General features: G+C 38.0%; 2 protein-coding genes across 10 annotated transcripts in view; one reads left to right on the forward strand and one right to left on the reverse strand.

The window, feature by feature from the left end:
• C2CD3 (C2 domain containing 3 centriole elongation regulator) overlaps window positions 1-6,146 on the reverse strand; it is a 146,267-nt gene extending 140,121 nt beyond the window's left edge. For 4 of the 9 annotated variants that reach the window (XR_011995351.1, XR_011995350.1, XM_072727385.1 and 1 more), the window contains exons 1-2: window positions 5,834-6,130; window positions 860-1,129 (exon numbers count right to left, since the gene is read on the reverse strand). Coding sequence is in view for 4 of the 9 variants with exons in the window: in XM_072727385.1 (XP_072583486.1) it covers window positions 860-1,129; window positions 5,834-5,888 (325 nt within the window). In the remaining 5 variants the exon portion in view is untranslated. Of the gene's footprint in view, window positions 1-859; window positions 1,130-5,833 lie in introns of all 9 variants that reach the window. The other 5 variants (XR_011995352.1, XM_072727387.1, XM_072727386.1 and 2 more) reach the window with 3 other exon arrangements.
• Window positions 6,147-6,215: 69 nt separating this feature from the next.
• PPME1 (protein phosphatase methylesterase 1) overlaps window positions 6,216-24,094 on the forward strand; it is an 88,462-nt gene continuing 70,583 nt past the window's right edge. Inside the window, exon 1 of the mRNA XM_026010499.2 lies at window positions 6,216-6,610. Coding sequence (XP_025866284.1) covers window positions 6,510-6,610 — 101 coding nt within the window. The 5' untranslated portion in view covers window positions 6,216-6,509. The remainder of the gene's footprint in view (window positions 6,611-24,094) is intronic.

Raw genomic sequence — 24,094 nt, forward strand, 5'->3', positions numbered from 1 at the left:
ATGTGTTTATGTGAAAGCCTGATCCAAATAGAGAAAAAACAGTACATTTAGAATGCTTTCCTTGAACAGAAATGAAGAAATCTTGGCTCCTGGTTTCCTGTAAATGGATCCTTCCCTGCTCTGAAGACCAATATTACTAATTCGCTAACCCATTCATTTAGCATGTATTAACTTGCATTATTAGTAAAGTTTTTATATATATTAGAATTTATACATATGCTTTTATATATAACTCTTTCCTTAAGTATAATATAAGTCCCAGAACAGAGACTACAGTTATTACTTAAAGAAGCATGGGGTGGCAAAAGTGAATGAGTTTTGGTGTCTGACAGAAATTGGTTCAATCCTACTTTTACCATTTATCAAAAATTTAATCAAATCTTTGCCCTAAAGATTATAATTTTTTTTAAAGATTATTTATTTATTTATTCATAGAGACACACACAGAGAGAGAGAGAGGCAGAGACACAGGCAGAGGGAGAAGCAGGCTCCATGAAGGGAGTCTGACGTGGGACTCCATCCAAGGTCTCCAGGATCCCGCCCTAGGCTGCAGATGGCGCTAAACCGCTGTGCCCCTGGGGCTGCCCTGCCTTAAAGATTATTAATTTCATCTCTGAACCTCAGTTTCATTGCCTATAAAACAAAGCAAATGTCTTTTTTGCAGGGTTATTAAGGATTAGAAGTAATATATATCAACACCTGGCACACAGTATACTCTTAATAAAACGTGGCTGTTGTAAACTTCTTTCACTCAATAATTAACAAAGTCATAGATACTATATACACAATAACACCCACTGCTAACAACATAACACATGATTATTAGGCCTGCAGGTAAAATGATAAGACAAAAACATACCAGTTAGATAAGAGGTAAACTGCTTTGGACCACAGCGAACAGCATAACGTGTAGTTGTTCTCACAGCTTTTGGTTCAGTTTGCAATGCGTCCCTAGGACAAAATACGGTTCCATCTGATGTTTCACCCCACCATCTCACTCGGACAAGTACACAAGAGGGAGGCTTTGCAATCTTCCATATGACTTTATCGACAGTAAGTTTCAGAAAGCAGCGTAGCTGGCCTTCAACCAGAGGTGGTAGGCTCGTAGATGGAGAAATGTCACTCAAACCTGTGGAGGAATCCAAAAACACTAAGTCAAAATTTAGACTAAATATAGAAACATGTACTTTTTTTTAAAAAAAAAAGCTTTATTTATTTACACTGAGAGAGGCAGAGACATAGGCAGAGGGACAAGCAGACTCCCCATGGGGAGCTTGATGTGGGACTTGATCCCAGGACCCAGGATGGTGACCTAAGCCAAAGGCAGATACTCAATCACTGAGCCACCCAGCTGACCCTATACTCTGCTTTTTGAATGAGAATGTACATTTTAGTCTCTATAGACTGTTTATCCTATGTATTCTAATATATAAGAAATAAATAGCAAATCAGACCATAGAATAACCTACCTAGTCACTTAAGCCACCTTGATAACTAATTAGTATTCAGGGTCTGATTCAGGTTATTGTGGACAGGAACATAATACCAACATAAGACATACTAAAACAAACTCCCCTTTAATTGAAAGATACCATTTCATGCACATCAAAACAACAAATGAGATATCACCTTATACTGTCAGAATGGCTAGAATTAAAAAAAAAACAAGAAATAACAAGTGTTGTCAAGATGTGGAGAAAAAAAAGAACACTTATGCACCATTGGTGGGAATGTAAATTGGTACAGCTACTGTTGGAAAACAGTATGAATGTTCCTTAAGAAATTAAGAATAGAATTACCACATGATCCAGTAATTTCCACTACTGAATATTTACCCAAAGAACAAGAACACACTAATTAGAAAAGATATATGCAATCCTATGTTTATTGCAGCATTATTTACACTAGCCAAGATGTGGAAGCAACCCAAGTATCCATTGATAGATAAATGGATAGAGGATATGTGGTATATGTACACAACAGGATTTCATTCAGCCATTAAAAAAAAAAAAAAAGATCTTGCCTTTCAAACAACATGGATAGACCTAGAGGGTATTATGCTAAGTGAAATAAGTCAGACTGAGAAAGACAAATACCATGTGAGTTTACTTACATGTGGAACCTAAACAAACAAAAAGCAGAAATAGACCCATAAATACAAGGAAAAACTGATGGTTGCCAAGGGGAGAGGAATGGGAAGATGGGCAAAATAGGTGAAAGGGAGTGGGAGATACAGGCTTCCAATTATGGAATGAGTAAGTTACAGGGATAAAAGTAAGGCATAAGGAATATAGTCAATGATATTGTAACAGTGTTGTATGTATGGGGATAGATGGAAGCTACACTTGTGGTAAGCACAGTATAACATATAGATTTGTGGAATCACTATGTTGTACACCTGAAACTAATGTAACATTGCATGTCAACTATAATTTAAAAAGATACCATTTCAAAAATACAAGTATAATGATACAATGCATAGGTTTTTAAAATCTCAGAATTAAAATTTTTCTTCCAAGTATTTTTTAAAAAATTATTGCAATGTCTAGGTTTTATTTATTTATTTAAAGATTTTATTTATTTATTCATGAGAGACACACAGAGAGAGGCACAGGCAGAGACACAGGCAGAGTGAGAAGCAGGCTCCATGCAAGGAGCTTGACGTGGGACTCGATCCTGGGTCTCCAGGATCACACCCTGGGCTGCAGGCGGTGCTAAACAGCTGCGCCACGGGGGCTGCCCAATGTCTAGGTTTTAATATATTTTTACCTCTTACTTTAAAACCATCAGTAAACATGAAACAGCAACAACTCCCTTCACTCAATGCTCAAATGATTAAGTCTATACCATATGACAGCATTTCAATAAAAACCACCTTAAATTGTGTATTTTCTTTCCTGCCAACGTCCTTCAGTCAATGAAGACAGACACCATCATCTTCAGATTCTGCCACATTTTACTACAGTACTGGGCTCATAATATTATTGGCTTTTATAGTGGTTTTTTTTTTTTAAGATTTTATTTATTCATGAGAGACAGAGAGAAAGAGAGAGGCAGAGACACAGGCAGAGAGAGAAGCAGGCTCCATGCAGGGAGCCCGATGCAGGACTTAATCCCGGGTCTCCAGGATCATGCCCTGGGCCAAAGACAGGTGCTAAACTGCTGAGCCATCCAGGGATCTCCAGCTTTTATAGTATTTATTGGATTTCAGACAGATAATAAATGTAAACTAGGCATTTAATCATGACTTTGTATAAAACTTTCCCTTAATGACCCTGTCTTCCATTCATAGTTATATGAATTCATATATCTGAATAATACTCATATACATATGGAGATAACTATGAACCTTGTGATCTATGAAGATCTATGATCTTTGCATGATTCATAGTTATTTTCATATGTATATCTATGAATTATTCACCCATAAAAGAATGAAATCTTGCCATTTGCAACAACATGGATTATATTAGCTAGAATATAATGCTAAGTGAAGTTAGAGAAAGACAAATACCACGATTTCACTCATGAGGAATTTAAGAAACAAAACAAATAAACAAAGGAGAAGGAAAAAGAGACAAACCAACAGACTCCTAACTACAGAGAACTGATGGTTACAAGAGGAGAGGTGGGGGGAAGCATGGGTGAAATAAGTGATGGAGATTAAAGAGTACACTTATGATGAGCACTGAGTAATGTATACAATTATTGAATCACCATTCTGCACATCTGAAACTAAATAACACTGTATGTTAACTAGAGTGAAATTAAAAAAAAAAAGAAATCATTCCTATATTATACACACATTTCTATTCCTCTTTTTCCATGGAGAATGGTCATGCCTAACAAGAAGAAAATATACTGGAGTATATCAGATCAGGAGATCTATATAAGTAAGTCTTTGGATTTCTAAAGCGAACAATTCTCTGCTCTCTAGTCGAAGATGATCCACCATAATCTTTATAGATAACTAGTTTATTTTTTTTTTATTTTTTATTTTTTTAAATTTCTTTTTTTTTTTTTAATTTATTTATTTATGATAGTCACACAGAGAAAGATGAGAGAGAGGCAGAGACACAGGCAGAGGGAGAAGCAGGCTCTATGCACCGGGAGCCTGATGTGGGATTCGATCCCGGGTCTCCAGGATCGCGCCCTGGGCCAAAGGCAGGCGCCGAACCGCTGCGCCACCCAGGGATCCCTAGATAACTAGTTTAAATATAAAAATAATACATGGGTGTTTATATGAGCATTACTATGTGTGTGTATATATATATATATACACACACACACACACACATATGGTATAGCAAGAAAGACATTCTTATGTTATTTCTATTTTTATCTACCTCCTATCAACCAAATATACTTGGCTGGTTTGGCATAGGGAACACCAGTATTGAATATATCCATGCTTCTATTTCATATCCTCCCATCATTCCTGGCAGGAAAGGTACTGCCTCAAACTGCCTTATTATCTTTAAACAGTTTGGATAAGATTCATTCTCAGGGGATCCCTGGGTGGCGCAGCGGTTTAGCGCCTGTCTTTGGCCCAGGGCGCGATCCTGGAGACCCGGGATCGAATCCCATGTCGGGCTCCCGGTGCATGGAGCCTGCTTCTCCCTCTGCCTATGTCTCTGCCTCTCTCTCTCTCTCTCTGTGTGACTATCATAAATAAAAAAAATTAAAAAAAAAAAGATTCATTCTCAGACTGTAGATTCAGTCTTTAATCCAATGGCCTAATGTACTATCACCATACCTAACACCACTTTACCTATAATGTAAAAAGCAAAGTCACACAATGTATGTTTGTTTGTTTGTAGGCAGCTCCACTGAGGTTCAATTTCTAGTTTCCTGATCAGTCCTGGGTTACTAGGGTACCTGTTTCCTCCACAACTAACACTTCCCTGCTTTTCTGGTGTGCATATTTCTCCTTAAGCATACTATCCTGATAAGGTCCTCTTGCTACATACTCTTTCACCACCACTCCAACACTACCACACTTTGTCACTCCTCCCTCTTTCTTCCACAACTATCTTTCCCAACTCCTGCCTGTACCCCTTCATGCTTCAAGATTGCCTCATGTTGGACCCATTCAACCAACATTTACTGAGTCCTGCTTTGTGCTAGTTCTTGGGGATTCAGTAAAGTATAAAACATGATCTTCTCCTATTAGAATTGACATACCACCTCTCCTCTGTGTTTTTTTTTCCCAGTCCGTGTGGAACTCCAAAGGTATACTTTCCCACACACAGACAGACACATATTTAGCTTTGTTATCAAAAGCACTCCTAACTCATGGAGATGTAATAGCACAGTGACTATAGGTAATAGTGGTACTGCATATCTTAAAGTTGCTAAAAAAGTACATTTTGAGAGTTTTCATGACAAGAAAAAAATTTCTTAGTAACGGTGATGGACGCTGACTAGACTTACTGCGGTGATCATTTCCCAACATATACGAATATCCAATCATGTACAACCTGAAGCTAAGATAATGTTATATCAATTATAACTCACTTTCAAAAGGTTAAAAAATTCCTAGAATTTTTATTCCCTTTCTTTAGAAACGTTCTGCCTGTACCCTTTTAGCCCTCACCTCGGCCCATTTATTCGCCCGTTTTGTCCCCCTACTTCGGCCTCTATTTCCTTTCCATTCGTGTGAGGGCGAAATGCCTTCTCTTTCGACCTTTTCATTCTTTGGTTATTTCCCTCTTTCTTCCCTTCTCCCTCCTTTTTCACAGGCGCATGTGGAAGTCTCCCTAGAATTCCTTATACCTGGCTCCCCTAACTCCGCCTCGTTACTCTTTCCTTAACCTTTGGTCGCTCCGGTTACCTCTTTTCTTGCGGCCACGGACGCCCGCAGACCCCTGGCCTTTTCGTTGTTTCATGACGAGCCAGAGCTCTTCTTCACCACCTGAACTCTGGCTCCAGCACCTAAGCCATCGCCTCCCGCCATCCCTTCCCAAGGCGCCTGCGTTCCCCGGCAACCGGAGCCGCCGGGCAGCTTGGGAAGCAGGAAGAAGCTGCTCTCCCTCCAACAGCCTGCGAGAAGCGGTAAAAAGGAAAGGCGCCAAGACGTCTTACCGCAAGAGACTACAACACCCAGGATGCTTTGCTACACTACCTCTGCGAGGTTGGCCGCTGTCGTGTGCAGCTGCGCAAGCGCAAAGGGATACGCCCTTTGAGGACTTCATTGCCCAGAGTGCATTGCCTTTAGGAGAGCCTGTCTTTCCGGCGAGGGTCGATGAGCTCTCCGCTTAAGGTCTAATAGATCCATAGACTCCGTTACCCAGCTTCCTTTGTGGAGGGCTGTTGCGCACTTCCGGTGGAAGAGCTGAGGAGAGGGGGTGGAGTTTACGGAGCCGGTGGGCGGTGGGCGGTGCTGCCGGTAGCTGGGTGCTGTCCAAAGGCGCTGGGCGTCGCTGGGGGAGTGAGCTGTGACCTGCTGGGCCGCACTTAGCGTGGGACGAAGCTTAGGCTACTGTTTGACTACCTGAGGCCTTCCCTTCATGTCGGCCCTCGAGAAGAGCATGCACCTCGGCCGCCTGCCGTCTCGCCCACCTCTACCCGGCAGCGGGGGCAGTCAGAGCGGAGCCAAGATGCGAATGGGGTACGTGACCCATACCCTTTTTCCCTAGAGGCCAGGCCCCGGCCATTGGAGAATGGTGTCTCTAGGCGTTTAGAGCGGCACGGCAAGGGAAGCCAAGGATGGGAGCGAATGTTAGCGGCGGCCTGGAGACGTTTCGATGGTGTTGAAGGCAGATTTGGGAACTAGGGGAGGCGCCAAGTCAATGGAAATTGGAGGACAAATAGTATTGAAGGAAGGAGGGAATGAGGCAAAGATTGAGGAAGCTGAGAGGATAAGAGATGTAGGAGGCACCTCCAGAAGAAGTGATGGAAGAGGTTTGAGGAAAGGTATTAGAGTAGGGGAATATCTGTCAGGGAGGGTTGAGAGACATGGAGAATGACTGAGAAAAGTTGAGGGAATTAGGGGAACCACTAGGAAAAGATTTGGGATAGTAAGATGACTGAAGGAACTAGATATTAGAAAAGCTGAAGGATGATAACACCTGAGGCAGAGTTGGAGAAGGAAAGTAAAATAGGGAGCAGAAGGTTCTAGAGAGAGTGCCTAGGGCTGTAAGAGGCCGATTCAGGGAGTGAGGGGGTGATTAGGAGATTAGATCTCTTAAGGGAGAACTGAGAAAGCTTGAAAACAGGGCCAAGGAAAGATGGAGAATATAGCTAAATAGACTGTTATGGGTAAAAGGAACGTGCTGAGAAATAAGGGTAGGGAGTAAGGGGAGGAGTGAAGAGGAGCTTAGAGAGTGACCATGGGCTCTAGAGATGCAGAAAAGATTGGGAACAGGGTTTAGGGAATGAAAGTGCTGCAGAGATAAGGTATGAGAAGCTTAAAGAGGAAATTTGGGCAGTTGATTTTTGCCAGGCAAGTAAGTCTGATGGAGAAGGTACATACTGTTTGAGAAGATTCAGACTTAATGAAGCATTCAGAGTAGCCAGTTAAAACGTTTGGGGGAAAACCATTTACTGGGAAGGGAGGAGCTGTGTTGAAGAGATAGGTTTGGGAAATTTTATGTCGTTGAATGGCTTAGGAGTTACTCAGGTGTAAGAGAGGGTATCAATTGAATATAAGAGAGGTAATTACTGGAAAGCAGAGGGAATTGAGTAGGCAGTTATTTTGTTTTTTAAAGATTTTATTTATTTACTCATGAAAGACACACAGAGAGAGGCAAAGACATAGGCAGAGAGAAGCAGGCTCCATGCAGGGAGCCTGATGTGGGACTGGATCCAGGGACTCCAGGATCATGCCGTGGGCTGACGGCAGATGCTCAACCTCTGAGACACCCAGGTGTCCCGGCAGTTGGTTTTGTGGGGTATTTGTAGTATAAAATAATATTCTGGAGACTAGTGACTGTAAAGAGAGAAGGGGTAGAAAGAGTAGGTGTGACGTAGTCAAGAGAGTGTGCTTGGGATTTTAGAGTTCGATTGATAGATATCCTTGGAATAAAGACTAGAGAAGAGAAACTTTCGTTTCTAAAGAAGTAGTACGGGGATCCCTGGGTGGCGCAGCGGTTTGGCGCCTGCCTTTGGCCCGGGGCGCGATCCTGCAGACCCGGGATCGAATCCCACATCAGGCTCCCGGTGCATGGAGCCTGCTTCTCCCTCCGCCTGTGTCTCTGCCTCTCTCTCTCTCTCTGTGACTATCATAAATAAATAAAAAATTAAAAAAAAAATAAAGAAGTAGTACGTAGAAAAACTGATCAAAAAGGAGATGAGGACAGGAGATGCAGTACTATGAAAGAAGGTCTCTGGAATGAAGGGAAAGGAATATCCCATAAATTAAAACAGTGGGGTAGAGAGGTGGTGAGAATTAATGGGTGGTGGTTGAAAAAACCAGGGGGAGGAAATTAAGAATTGGAGACCTGACTATGATACACAGTAGAAACATGAGAAAACCTTGACAGAAGATAGATAGTGGATGCACAATGGAAAGAGGTGGTAGAAGGCCTCATATAAGGTAAAACGGAGATTGTTTTGGCTTTAGAAGACAGAAAGTGAAGACTGTAACATGAATAAGGAGGATCTGGAAACTGATCCATGACAGATTATTTGGGAAAGTTAACCTGGAGTATAAAAATAAATGTAATATTTATCGTTGGTATGTGTCTTAGTTGTTGCCTTTCTTAGACTAAAATTCATTCTTTAGTATACCAGTACTCTTCTGTAAAAATACGTAAAAATATTAGCTTTTTAATAACTATACTTGCTCCAAGTAAATTAGAGTTCAACTTCTCACTTTGTTAAAACAAGTTCTCTGAAGATGAAGAACTGAAAAGAAAAACTCTAAGAGAAAATACAGCAAAAAGCTGCTAATTAGAAAATTGTGTTAATTGTTGGTAATGTACTCTCTTTAAATAGATGCTTTTGTTAACTATTTATCCTAGAAAACAAAGTTCTTTAGAAAAATCCTTCTTTATAATACTGCGAAGAGAAGGGCTTTGTTGGTGAATTTTATGTGCTCCCCAAGTGGCTTGTTTTCCTATATTTTTCTTTCCTGTTTCCTTATTGGAATATAGGCAGGCCTCAGCTGAGTCTAAAGTTAGTGGTAATATTGACTCTCTCCCTGTCCTAGAAGGAACACGTATAAATGATCTCATTTTACTGTGTCATTGTATAGTTGAGAAAATAAATTCGAAGAATTTAATTCTGTATTCTGTAAAGTAAACTTAAGAGGCAAGGGACAATATTTTTTATTAATAAAAAAGTAAAACTCAGGGTACCTGGGTGGTTGGTTAAGTGACCAGCCTTGGTTTCAGCTCAGGTTGTGATCTCAGGGTCATAAGATGGAGTCCCAAGTTGGGCTCCAAGCTCAGTGTAGAATCTGCTTGAGATTCTCTCTCCCTCTGCCCCTCCCACTTGTGCTCTCTCTCTAAAATAAATCTTTAAAAAAAAGAGAGAGAGAGAAGACAAACTCAAATCTTCTTCATACTAAGGCAGTAGGAGTTAAGTGGTTAGAGCCACTAAAGACTAAGACTGGAGTCTCTAAGATCCATTATGTTTTTCGGATTCATAGTTGTTATCCTGTTTTGAGTTGTATGTCTTATTTCTTTACAAATACTCTAGGATTCAGTCTTTTTCCTCAGCCTTGATTTATGAAGTCTTACTTCTACCAATTTTAAAGCATCCTGCATCCTATTTTATTTCTTCTATTCATTCATTTGCATTTTCCTTATCTTTTTCCATTCCCCCATCTATTTCTTACTCTCAAGTTGGACCTGTGCCTTTGACAATCTTTTTATGATTTATTCTTTCAACTCTTTCAATTCATAATCTCTTACCTTTAATTTCACTAAACCTTATTTAGATGTGTTTCCATATTCAGGGTGGTTTTGGGTTTATGATTTTTTGTGAGTGTCCATAATTTAGTTTTTCAAATTAGATATAGAAATTCCAGAGTATTGTTTGATAATGTAATAATAACAATTACTTTTTTTTTCTAGATAGGTACTTTGTGCCAGCCATTGTAGTAGTAGCTTCATGTGTGTTACTTTATTATATTTGTTTGTATGTTACTTTAATCTGTTTACAACCTTGCAAGGTAGATATTTCTTTGCATTTATAAGTAAGGAAGTTCAGACTTGAGATTAAAAGTCACCCAACTGGTATGTGGGAGAACTAGAATTCGATTGATGTTTAGTCTCGAAACACCAACACTTTTTCTTAGGTAAGGCCTGAATTCCTGGTTTCATTGTTCCATGATGGATGCCAGTAGATGATGCCAAAAACCGTGGTTCTGAACTTTTTTATTAAAGATTTTGGAGCTGTTCTGGTTTGTGATCCCTACTTGTAACTGGTATCTTACTCTGTTAGAGTTGCCATAACAAAAATACCATAGGTTAGATGGCTTATAAACAGCAGAAATGTATTTCTCACATTTCTGGAGGCTGGGAAGTCCAAGATCAAGCCGCTGACAGATTCTGTGTTCAGTAGGGACTGCATGCTGGTCCAGAGATGGCAATCTTCTTGCTGGGTCCTCACACAGCAGGAGGAAGGAAGCTCTGTGCATCTCTTTTCTAAGGGCACTAATACCATCCTTGAAGGCTGCACTCTCATGACCTCATCATCTCCCATCATCCCACTTCCAAATACCATCAAATTGGATGTTAGGATTGAACATGAATTTGGGGCTGGAAGAGGGGCACAAAGGTTCAGTCCACAGCACTGAGGTGTGCTTGAGAGGAGTGTGTTTTGAAAATCACTGCTTTAGTACATGCCATTACCATTAGAGAGACTATATAGATTATTAGAACCATTCATTTTCAATGTGCTTTTGGTTTATCAATAGTACTCCATTTCTGTATTTATGTCTTAACATTTCTCCAGTGCTTTAACTGAAAGATATATTGGTGCCTTTTTGTATTATTTTATGAGATTCCTTAGGGCAGGGATATTTTCTCTTAATGAGAAAACTCCAATGTTCTCTGACTTGCCTAAAAACCAGAATCATCAAATGGCAGAAACAGGATTCAAGCCCAGATTTCAGATTTTTAGTCCATTGTTGCTCTTGTTATACTTTGCTGTAGAAATTGTTTGAAGTGATACAGATCTTAAAAAAAAAAAAAAAAAAAAAAAGTAGTAGTATAGATCTGAGTTTGAAGCCCAGCTTGTGCATTTACTTTGGTTAAGTCATTTAACTCCTTAGTCTTTTTCTTTTTTTTCCCCTTTTAATTTCTGCTTACTTTAGAGTTCTATGAGAATGAGATAATACATGCAAAGCACTTATACTTCCTGACACATAAGCTTTTAAGGAATGATAACTAGCAAATTATTTTATATAGAGAACTGTGAGAAAGGCTTATTCTTTATGAAGTAGAAGCTCTCCTTTGAATTTTTTGTAATGTCAGCTTTTTTCTCTGTAAGTTGTATATTACTCATATCTGATTAAATAGTCCTTCATTTAACTTCTTAATTTTATATTGGATATCAGGCCTTTTAAGAAGGCTTTAAGTAGCTATTCACACAAATGGAGAAATAAAGGACAAAGTAAAGTGACTTGCTCAAGCTCTACAAATCCTAGTATCTCTGTTGTTGTTACTTATTAGGTTTTTAAAAATTAAAGAGTCACATACCATAGAATTCACCCTTTTATAGTATACACTTCATTTAGTTTTGGTGTACTCAGGGTTGTATAGTCATTGTCACTAATTCTAGGACATTTTTATTATCCCATAAAGAAACTACCTACTTGCTAGTAGTTATTTCCCCCTCCCCAATTCCCTGAGAACCACTAATCTATTTTCTGTGTTCATGGATTTGCCTATGCTAGAGATTTCATATAAATGAAATCATATAGTCAGCAGCCTTTTGTGATTGACTTCTTTCACTTAGTATAATGTTTTCAAGATTCATCCACACTGTAGCATGCTATCAATATATCATTTCTTTTTATTGCTGAATGATATTCCTTTGCGTAGATATACCAAATTTTACTTACTTGTTTATCAGTTGCTTAACCTTGTTTCCATTTTTTTTGCTACTCTAAGTAATACTGCTCTGAACATTCACATAGAAATCTTTCTGTGGTAGTATGTTTGGATTTCCCTTGGGTAAATACCTAAGAATGGAATTGCTGGGTCATACGGAATTATGTTTAACTTTTTAAGAAACTACAAGCCTCTTTTCCAGAGTGGCTCTTTCAAGCTCTGTGTATTCAGGATATTTCCTCTTTATAAGTGTTAAAATATTTTCCAACTTGCTTTTTACATATATTTTGCTATGTAAAAAGCTTTGTTCTTATTTTTAAATTTCTTTTTTATAGAGAGGGATCTGGGGATGGGCAAAGGGAGAGGAACAGAGAATCCCAAGGAGACTCTATGCCCACCCAGCGTGGAGCCCAAACATGGGGCTTGATTTTACAATCCTGAGATTATGTATGACCTGAGCCGAAATCAAGAGTCAGATGCTTAACTCACTGAGCCACCCAGGCATACCAAAAGTTTTGTTTTTAAATTTTATTGTACTCAAATCTCTCTAGTGTGTGTTGCTTTTGGAACTTGAATCCCAGAAAGACATTTCCTTCTCCCAGGTTATAAAGGAATTTGTATATGTTTTTTTCCAGGACCTGTATGGTTCCTTTTTTTTTAACATCCATTTTAAGTTTGTCTTGATGTGTAAAGTGAAGTACAGATCCAGTTTTATCTTTATCCACAGGTTATCCAGTTGTTGGAACACCATTTATTAAAAAGTCCTTTTCCTATTATGTGAATTTCACCTCAGTAAAAATTAGTCATTTTCGCCATGGATTAAAATGATGCCTTTATCAGATACCAAATTTTCACATAGATTTGGGTCTGTTTTCTTTTTTTTCCTCATCGACTTGCCTATTTCTTTATGTGCAACTATTACCCTTTAATTAAAGAGGCATTTTAAATATGTTTTAGTAGATGGTAGAGGTAGCTTCCTCCTTATTCTTCTTAAAGATTTTCCTGGCTCCTGCTACTTGTTTATCCTTACAAATAAACTTTTTTTTTTTTTTTTAGGAATGGTTGACACACAATGTTACATTAGTTTCAGGTGTACAACTTAGTGATTCTGTAAGTTTATACTTTGTCCTATGCTCACTACAAGTGCAGCTACCATACAACATTATCATTATACCATTGACTATATAATTCCCTATACTATACCTCTTATTCCCTGTGATATATTCATTCTGTAACTGGAAGCATGTATCTCCCATTCCCCCACACCCATTTTGCCCTTCCCCTCACTCCTCTCCTCTCTGGCAATCATCAGTTTTCTGTATTTATGCATCTTTTTCTGCTTCTTTGTTTATTCATTTTGTTTTGTTTTTTAGATTCCACATATAAGTGAAATCATGTGATATTTGTCTCTCTATCTTATTTATTTCACTTAGCATAATACTTTCTAGGTCCACCCATTTGTTGGTAGATGGCAAGATCTCATTCTTTTTTATGGCTGAATAATATATAAATAAACTTTCTAATCAACTAAACTAGTGCCAGAAAGAAAAAGTCCTCATACTCTTTTTATTGGGATTACATTAAATATATAAGTTAACTTAGAATAAACATTTTTATGATGTTGAGTCTTCTTTGAGGAAATATGTTTTCCAATGTATATGAATAGTTTTTTGAAGGAAAACTATTTCAGATCCCAAATATTGGCCCAAGTTATATCTAATGTAATATCACTTAATTATGTACAAAATAAAACTAGGGGTAAATTTTTCATGTATAAGTAAATACCATATTCACTTAATTATGTACAAAATAAAACTAGGGGTAAATTTTTCATGTATAAGTAAATACCATATTCTTATGTAATTATAAAACTCAGTAAAACTATTTAAATAGAATTAGACCTACAAAACTCCCCAATCTAAATTAGAAGTATTACATTCGCGTGAAATCATCATATTTGCTGTTAACAATTTACTGTGCTTTAAACCAAAAGAATATTTATTATTCATAGGAATTACTAGAATTGATACATTCAACTGTATTAAGGACCCTGTTCATCCTTCGTTTTGCCATCCTTAGAAATGTTGGATTTTCCTTTTCTTGTCACTTTTTGTTTGTAAGATGGCTGCTGCAACTCTACTTTCATCTTACCTTTATTCTGTCTTTCTAAATAAAAAGGAAAGGAACAAAAGCAAAGGCCTTTTCCTGGCTAAGCTTGTCTTTTTTTCCCCCTTGTTTTGTGGAAAGGGAACCCCAGCCAATTTTTCCTTCAGTTCCATTGTTCTGAACTGAGTTATTTGTGCATCCTAAAACCAATCACTGGCAGTAGGGAATGGGATTACTATGATGCGTTTAGACCAATTCTGGTTCATTCCCTTGGGCTGAAGGTAAGACAAGATATTGGTGCTAGCTACTGAAACAATCTGTAATTCTGCTAGGGAATAGAGAGTGGTGAGAAGTGGAGAAGGAATGTCTATAGAGTAGATGGTAAACATCATGAAACACAAGGCCTTAATGTTAGCAAGTGGGGGGAGACTGATCTTTGCACATTCTCTATTTTCATTGCAACACAGATAGAGGAAGTAATCAATCTCTTTCTCTCCCTCTTTTCTCTCTTTCCGCCTTGTGCTGGGTTTGAATCCCTTGACCTAAAAGCACTTCTAGTAAATATCCCTTTTTCCATTGTTGCTAGGCTTATTGCTAGCAAATCTATTTCTTAGTGTCTGCAAAACTGGATAATTAGATTTTGTTTTTAAACGTAATGAGCCCTCCTTGTTATGTTACTTGAGTCAGATTTGAGAAAACACTTATGGTTGGTTAGGAAGGACTTATTCCTTCATGTCATAAATTAATTTTTTTTAAGAGAAGAAAGTTTTAATTAATAGTTTTATTTAAAGAGTGGTCCAAATATATGGCACACTTAGATGTTCTTCAAAATATAATTTTGACAACCAGTTCCAAGCACATACTACCAATTAATTTTGATGATTGAATAAGAGGTTATGTTGAGGGGGTGCCTGGCTGGCACAGTTGGTTAAGCGTCTGACTCTTGGTTTGTGGGTTGTTTTTTTTTTTTTTTTTTTGGTGTTCAATTTGCCAACATATAGAATAACACCTAGTGCTTATCCCATCAAGTGCCCCCCTCAGTGCCCATCACCAGTCACCCCCATCCCCTGCCCACCTCCCCTTCCCCACCCCTGGTTCGTTTCCCAGAGTTAGGAGTCTCTCATGTTCTGTGACTCTTGGTTTTGACTGAGGCCTGACCTCAGGGTCTTGAAATCAAGCCCTGGGGGAATCCCTGGGTGGCTCAGCGGTTTAGCGCTTGCGTTTGGCCCAGGGCGTGATCCTGGAGTCCGGGATCGAGTCCCACGTCGGGCTCCCTGCATGGAGCCTGCTTCTCCCTCTGCCTGTGTCTCTGCCTCTCTCTCTGTGTGTCTTTCATGAATAAATAAATACATGAAATCTTTAAGCAGACTCTACACTGAACTTGAAGCCAGATGCAGGGCTTGATTTCTTTTCTTTCTTTTTTTTTTTAAAGATTTCAAAAAAAAAAAAAAAGATTTTTTTTAAAGATTTTTTTAAAGATTTAAAGATTAAAGACTCGCTCTCACTCTCCCTCTGCTCCCCCACCCGGCTTTTGTTCATGCATATGCGTACATGTACTCTCTCCCTGAAGTAAATAAATATGTCTTTAAAAAATATGAAAGGGGTTATGTTGAAAATTCCAGTCATCCAAACCATAGAGAAGGCTGAAGTTGTTTACTATCACTCCTTTTATACTATGCAACTGTGTGTGTTCTTTGGTATGAACTTTTTCTGTCTATAAGTGGAAACTCTGTCTCTGTTGCTAATAAGTCATGTGGCTATGGTCAATTTATCTTTTTCTCTTTTTGGGACTTACTATCATGTTGTAGTAGAAAGAGCACTTTGGAAATAGACATACTTGAGTTTAAATCCAAACTCCAGTGCTACTGAAAGTGGCTCTAGGCAAATTATTTTATATTTGAGACTGTATTTCTTTATTTTTTTTAAAGACTTAATTTATTGGGCAGCCCAGGTGGCTCAGCGGTTTAGCGTTGCCTTCAGCCCAGAGCCTGATCCTGGGGACCTGAGATCGAGTCCCGTGTCAGGCTTCCTGCATGGAGCCTGCTTTTCCCTCTGCCTGTGTCTCTGCCTCTCTCTCTCTCTCTCTGTGTGTCTCTTTCATGAATAAATAAATCTTAAAAAAAAAAGAATTTATTTATTCATGAGAGACACACAGAGAGAGAGAAAGAGAGAGAGGCACACACAGGCAGAGGGAGAAGCAGGCTCATTCCATGCAGGGAGCCCGAGGTGGAACTCGATCTCGGGTCTCTAGGACCATGCCTGGGCCGAAGGCGGCGCTAAACCGCTGAGCCACCCGGGCTGCCCTTATTTCTTTGTCTTTAAAATGGGGAAACTTTTCTTGCAGAACTCAAAATTCTGTTTGACACATAATAGGCAGCTAATTAATTGTTCCCTTCCCTTCCATAAAGCAAGATTTAGGTTAGATGATCTTTAATAGTCTGATCTAGTATGTAGTTTTTAGAATCTTTAAGTCAGCTGCTTTAATAACATGCCCTTATCACTAGTAATGAACACTCCACACTACCACAACCCATACAGCCATCTGGTTACCTTCTTTCCATTCCCTTCAAAGTGTTTCTAATGAGGACTTTTTTTTAAGGTAGTAATGCCTTGATTTAAATAGCTGGCTGCAATTAAACTTCAGTATTTTACCTCTACTACAAGGCTATTAGACTAGAGAATTTGTAACAGTGACTAGAACTGCTTCTGTGCAGCTCATGACTCATTTGTAACTCCCCTAAGATTTAAGTAGCCTAGTAGATTTTGAAATTATTATGCCTCTTTGGATTTGAGACATTTACTTCAAAACGTTTAACTTTTCTTAGTCCTTGTTCTCTAAATATGCAAGGAAAATTTTTTCTCCCTTCCTCCTATTCTCCTCTCTCCTTTCTTTCCTGAGCAGCTAATCATATAATTTTGTTGCTTTTGGTCGTATCTCCTTTAGGCATCATCACATAGTTGGCAAGCAGCACACATCTATGCCCCCATAGCCTTCTGTAGTATAGCACTTATCCTTCTGACTTGTAATTATTGGTTGACATCTATTCTTCAAGACTGTGAGCTTCTTTTTTTTTTTTTTAAATTTTTTTATTTTATTATTTATTTATGATAGTCATACAGAGAGAGAGAGAGGCAGAGACACAGGCAGAGGGAGAAGCAGGCTCCATGCACCGGGAGCCCGACGTGGGATTCAATCCCGGGTCTCCAGGATCGCGCCCTGGGCCAAAGGCAGGCGCCAAACCGCTGCGCCACCCAGGGATCCCGACTGTGAGCTTCTTAAGGGTAGAAGTTGTATCTTAATTTCCCTGGTTTTCACCATGCTGGCTACTTAAGTACTGACCTATTTGGCCTCATTTTGTAAGAACAATTTCATTTTTTTACCAGTTCCATTAAAATGGTGTAACCTAACTTATATTCCGTTTCTCTTGAAAGCTGTTTCACTTCATGAAATAATGGAATCTATACTTTATTTCAGCACCAGCACTTAGGCAAAGTGTGTTGTGAGTGCTTCCAAATACTCTTAATCTGAAATTTAAAATATTCATGGTTGAAGCTCATGCCTGCAATTAGTCTATTATATGTAAAGATTCATAGCTGGTTTTGGTTTTATTTTCTTTTGTGATTCCCCAAACCTGAAAGAAATTCCATTACTATAAGAGAACAAATGTCAATTAGCAATTATTTGTGGAAGACCTGTATTTAATAGGATTGCGGTTTTTTGTTCTTGTTCAATTTATCCCTTATTCTCTTAAGAGTAAAGACTATTTTCCAAGGAGATGGTACCTGCACATTGGTGACTCTACCAAGTGTAGGGATCAAAGCAACCAGTTTACTATTAAAAACTCTCCCTAAATGTTTCTTGCACTTACTAACTGCCAAGTTTATTTTACTTTCAGTGCTCCGTAAATGTTTCTTGCACTTACTAACTGCCAAGTTTATTTTACTTTCAGTGCTGCTCATTGACTTGTTCTATTCCTCCTCTGAGCTACATTACACTTTTAGTCATTTCTACTCACCTTTCAATTATTGTGTATTACTACTCGATATTGCATTTTTAATTGTTATATCAAATTTATCATAATTTTATGGTTATGTAATTTGGCAATTACCATAATTAATTATCATAATTTATATCTCATGGTAATTTTTAAAATTTATCCCAATAAAACTGAAGATCTGGAGTGCAGGGGCCTTTGTTTTTATTTCTTTGCATCTTCTGTGGTAGCACAGTTAGATAAATGTTTTTATAAGATTTGATTTAATGGACATGAGGCACACAACATTCATTTAAAATGGGATCCTAAAACTTTTCCTGACCATTCAGCCTACAGTGTTTTTTCCATTTTCTGTCCTTTTATAGCACCCATGGTTTATACCAGAAATTGGTAAACTTTTCTGTAAAGGGCTAGATAGTAACCATTTTATGGTTTGCAAGCAATACAGTTTCTGTAGCAGCTACTCAGGTCTTGTACAGTGAAAGCAGCCATGAACAATATGTGATTGAATGTGATTGTGTTTCAACAGTACTATTTTTGTGGACACTAAAATTTTAATTTCATGTCATTTTCTCATGTTATTAAGTATTATTCTTTTTTCTCCCAGCTTTTATTTTTTTTTAAGATTTTATTTATTTATTCATGAGCGACACAGAGAAGGCAGAAACATAGGAAGAGGGAGAAGCAGGTGCCTCACAGGGAGCCTGATGTGGGACTTGATCCCCGAACTCCAGGATCACGCCCTGAGCCAAAGACAGCCAGGCTCAACCACTGAGCCACCCAGGAGTTCCTCTCCCAACTTTTATTTTTATTTTTTTTCACAACTTTTAAAAATGTAAAGAACATTTTCAGCTCATGAGCCATACAAACACAGGCAATTGCTGGATTTGCCTCCAGGCCATAGTTTGCCAACCCTTTATCAATACTATTTATTTTGAGGGCACCCCGGGTGGCTCAGTGGTTTAGTGCGCCTTCAGCCCAGGGCATGATCCTGGAGACCCAGTATCGAATCTGTCGTGGGCTCTCTCCAGGGAGCCTGCTTTTCCCTCTGCCTGTGTCTCTACCTCTCTCTTTGTGTCTCTCATGAATAAATAAATAAATAAATAAATCTTTAAAAAAAATTTTTTTTGTACTTCTGTAGTAGAAAGAATATAGGTTTTAAATTAACAAGCTAGGATTCCCTTTCTGCCTACTACACACTAGTTAACCAGTCTAAGCCTGATTTGATTTTCTTAAAATGCGGATAATACTAAATACAACATTATATGTTAATTACACTTCAATAGAAATTTTTAAAAAATTTTAATGTGGGTAATACTAGCCTCAGTTGTTTTTTTTTTTTTTATAAATAGATTTTCTTTTTTTTAAATATTTTTTTAAATTTATTTTATGATAGTCACACACAGAAAGAGAGAGAGAGAGAGGCAGAGACATAGGCAGAGGGAGAAGCAGGCTCCATGCACCGGGAGCCCCACATGGGATTCGATCCGGGGTCTCCAGGATAGCGCCCTGGGCCAAAGGCAGGCGCCAAACCGCTGCGCCACCCACGGATCCCTAGCCTCAGTTGTTTTGAAGAGAAAGAGATTATGTATTTGTAGAATCATTATTTAAATTATAAAACTAGATAATGGAAACCTATTTGCTATAATTCATGAATTCTGATACGTTTCTTTTCATATTTAAAGTGATAGTGCCTTGGGTGGCGCAGCGGTTTAGCACCTGCCTTTGGCCCAGGGCACGATCCTGGAGATCCGGAATCGAATCCCACGTTGGGCTCCCAGTGCATGGAGCCTGCTTCTCCATCTGCCTGTGTCTCTGCCTCTCTCTCTCTCTCTCTTTCTCTCTCTGTGACTATCATAAATAAATAAATAAATTTAAAAAAATTTAAAGTGATAGTGTCTTAACAATTGCTATTGGTCAGGTAACAACCCTATCTTGGTTTTCCCCACTTGTATGAGCAAACACTAAAACTAGCATCAAAACTTGCAAAATAGGTGTTGGTAGCTTGGAAGAAAATTCTGGAGACAAAAGTGTGGCACACTCTCTTAACCAAGAATTGAATGGTTGTGAGAAGGAGTGGGTTTTCAATTAGGTAAGTTAAGCATTATTCCTAAAGTTAGAGTCAAAAAGTAATATAGCTCTCTATGTAATGGAAAGTCAGCATATGAGCTGATGTTTAGTTTTAAGAAACACTCCATCACCAATGTTCTTGGTGTTGGACCGTATTAGTCAAGGTGATTCAAAAGAGAATATGACTCTCAGCGTGAAGAAATTGGTTAGAAATACTTGAAGTATTTAATTTTTTTTTCATTTTCCTTTATTTATACCCATAAGTGATATATGTTGAATCAGTATGAAAGAGCTTTTTAAGAAATTTAAAGTTAATTCTAACTGGTCAAATGTGTCTTTAATTGGTAGTATGTAAAATTATTGTTCATCTTACTTTTGATAGTGCTGTGTATATACAGAATTTTATCTATTCTAATAACTACATTGTGGTCTACTTGTTTAGTCTTCCCTAATTTAATTGTAAACTCCTATGTTTTATTTACTTGCCCCAAAGTGGTTAGCACACAGGAACTTAATAAACATTTGATGAAGGAATGAATAATGCCCTGATACAATGGACACATGATATTGTTTCCAGTTGTTTAAAATTTAGTAGGGAAGGGAAAGCCATAGATTTGTGCAGTGTAGAAATGAGATTTTAAAACTGTAATTATTGACAATGTGCAAAAGTGAACTTGTGCCCTATTTATATCCATTATATCCATCTGTGGTTTCCTTCTATCTTTATTCTATTAAGAAAATATAGCCCAGATTATTATGAGGATTAAATTTAGATAATGCTTGTAAAGTGCCTAGCACAAATACATGAATGGTTTGTTTCATTTAATCCTTTTCATCCCTTTAATTAAATCAGCTTTTCCTTAAGCATAAGAACTATGGTTCAAGATATATTAAAATCACTTCAAATTCAATTTTCTGTGCTGATCACTTGAATTACATTGTTATATTAGCTGAATTTCATCATTAAAAAAAAGCATTTTATCATATTATGACTAAGTAGCCTTGAAGGTAGAACTACCCAGAGAATTTACTAATATTCATAATAATGTTAATTTGGGAAAATGTGCTTCATTTTTTCCCAACCACCTGCTTTACAGATTTTTGGAATATAAACCCATTTTTAAGTTGTAGAATCTCTGTACTAACATTTTTCTCACAAATATCGGGAAGTCATAATCTTTTATTTGGTAATTAGAGAAATTACTTTCCCAGTCCAGGTCACTATTTAATAAGGATAGTACTTCAAATTTTTATAACATTTAAGAAAAATCTTCACACCAGACCTCATCTTTGTGAATCTTTCCCTGACCTGATTCCATTCCCGTTGTGTCCCAAATGAGATTGAATGTGCCATCTATGAGTTTTCATGGTATGCTAGGCTTATTTCTGTCATGGCTTTAATATACAGTGACTGTTTTCTTACTTATTTTCTCCCAGGCATGAGTTTTTTGAGGGCAAGAACTAAGTTATATTCATCAATGGGAAGTTGCATGCTGATATCCCAAATGCTCAGGAAGCATATCAGGGCCTTCCATAAAAGGCATACTCAAATGTCACTTTAATTGAAATGGAATTAAATTATTTGGTTATATAAGCAAATCATGACTAGAAAGAGGCTCTAGAAAATTGCCCTAAAGATATCTGAAATGAAATATCTTATGAAATATATTCTCCATTATTATGGCATTCAGGTGAGTCAGAGAAGGGAGTTATATGGTGGTTGGTTCTGAGCTATGTACTTATTAGAGTCTTTTTTTTTTAAGGTTTTATTTATTTATTCATAAAAAACACAGTGAGAGAGGCAGAGACACAGGCAGAAGGAGTAGTAGGCTCCATGCAGGGAACCCAGTGCGGGACTTGATCCCAGAACTCAGGGATCATGCCCTGAACCGAAGGCAGATGCTCAACTGCTGAGCCACCAGGAATTCCTATTAGAGTCTTCTATATGGAGTTTATTGGCTTTTAAACTCTGACTCCAACCAAGCCTGCTTGCTTTCTTCCTGTTGTGGTACTATCCAAACAATAATAACTTACATAAGTTCTGATTCCTGAGTACAGCTATAAACATTGATTTTAAGAGTAAACAGCTATAATAAGACCTTATAAAACATCAAAAAACCTACTTTCTTGCTTTCATTACTGATATCTCAGTGATTTTGTTTTTGTTTGAGGCCAGATCATTGTACTAAAATTGTTGTATCTTTTTTTCTCTTTACTTTTAGGACTTTGGAAAAATAAGTTATTAATTAGGTTGGGTAAGTGGCAGAAATAAGATTTGGAATATTTTCTAAACCTAAGTAAAGCAAAATTATTTGTTATCAGAGATAGAAGATTATAGTTCTTCTTCTGGTGCTGTAGCAGCCTGTTTTTATCCATACATTTAAAATGAAGTATATATTTTTGTATGATCTGACTCAGCAGGTTGGAAGTTCCCATGCATTAGGTATCTTATTTGAAAGTGGTCTTAAGTGAGATAAGCTTTCATTCATTTGCTTGAAACCACATCATATATGGGACCATAAGTATCCTGTCTAATTTAGGACATTGTGGTAAATGCTACTATTTTCATTTTTGGATTCCATGATGCCCAAGTAACAACACTGACTAATGGCGAACAAAGAAAACTGATAGGAATAGGATCTAGGATTTTCAATCACATGGTAAATCAGTATTTATTAACTTAGATCTCTTTATAATGGCCTCCTATGTTCTTTTTTTTTTGAATGGCATCAGAGAAACTTAAGAGTTGTCTTGATTCTCCATCTCACTCCACCTTCCTGCTCTGTCCCCTTGCCATCTACATTTGTAAACCTTGACATTTTCTTCAGTCTCTATGGTACTCAGGCTTGCTACTAGAGAGACACTGCTAGTCACTACCCCCACAGCAGGAACTTATCCTCTTTCACCTCTTCTGGAGGTTTCTACATGCTCATCTTTAACTTGGGTGATTTCAAGAATGGAGAACCTAGTATTATTTTGAAGGTAGTATTGAAAACTGATATGGGAAGTAATAACACTGAGAATAAGATTCTAGCTCAGCTACTGTCTTGGATGAGTTATTTAATCTCCCTTAGCTTTAGTTTTCTCATTTGCAAAATAGAAATAACTACCCTAGAGGTTTATTGCAGAAATTAATTCATTTGTTTATCTCCATTCTCTTACCAAGCCCTATTAATTTATGGCACAGTAATTTGGAAAAAGGAATAATACCAAAGGACAAATAGAAGAGAGACGATAGGCTCCCAAGATTCAGGAAGATAGCAAGTTGAATATTAACTAACAGAGAAGAGCAAACTGAAAACTATCCACAGGAGAATGAAAGTACAAGCTAATCCATATCATAACGCCATACAGGCTCAGGAATTGTAGTTGCTAAGTACTTCTGGAAAGGGGGCTAAAACAGGAGAATTGACTGAAAATCTGTATAATGCACCATTAGACTCCCAGATCTCCTGTCCCTCAGTGTGATGGTTAACCTCTAGAGAAACTGAGTGGGAAAAAATTAGAGAGGGAGACAGACCATGAGAGACTCTTAACTCTGGGAAATAAACAAAGGCTTACTGAAGGGAAGGTGGGTGGGGAGATTGGGGTAGCTGGGTGATGGGCACTGAGGAGGGCACTTGATGGGATGAGCTCTGGGTGTTATACTATATGCTGGCAAATTGAATTTAAATTTAAAAATGTGGGCAGCCCTGGTGGCACAGCGGTTTAGCGCCACCTGCAGCTGAGGGCATGATCCTGGAGACCTGGGATCGAGTCCCACGTCAGGGTCTCTGTATGGTGCCTGCTTCTCCCTCTGCCTGTGTCTCTGCCTCTCTCTCTCTGTCTCTATGAATAAATAAATAAAATCTTTAAAAAATATATATTTTAAAAAATAAATTTAAAAATGTAAAGAAAAAAAAAAAAGGAAGAAGAAATTGA

This window comes from Vulpes vulpes, chromosome 11, assembly GCF_048418805.1.
Source record: "Vulpes vulpes isolate BD-2025 chromosome 11, VulVul3, whole genome shotgun sequence".
Classification (NCBI taxonomy): Eukaryota; Metazoa; Chordata; class Mammalia; order Carnivora; family Canidae; genus Vulpes; species Vulpes vulpes.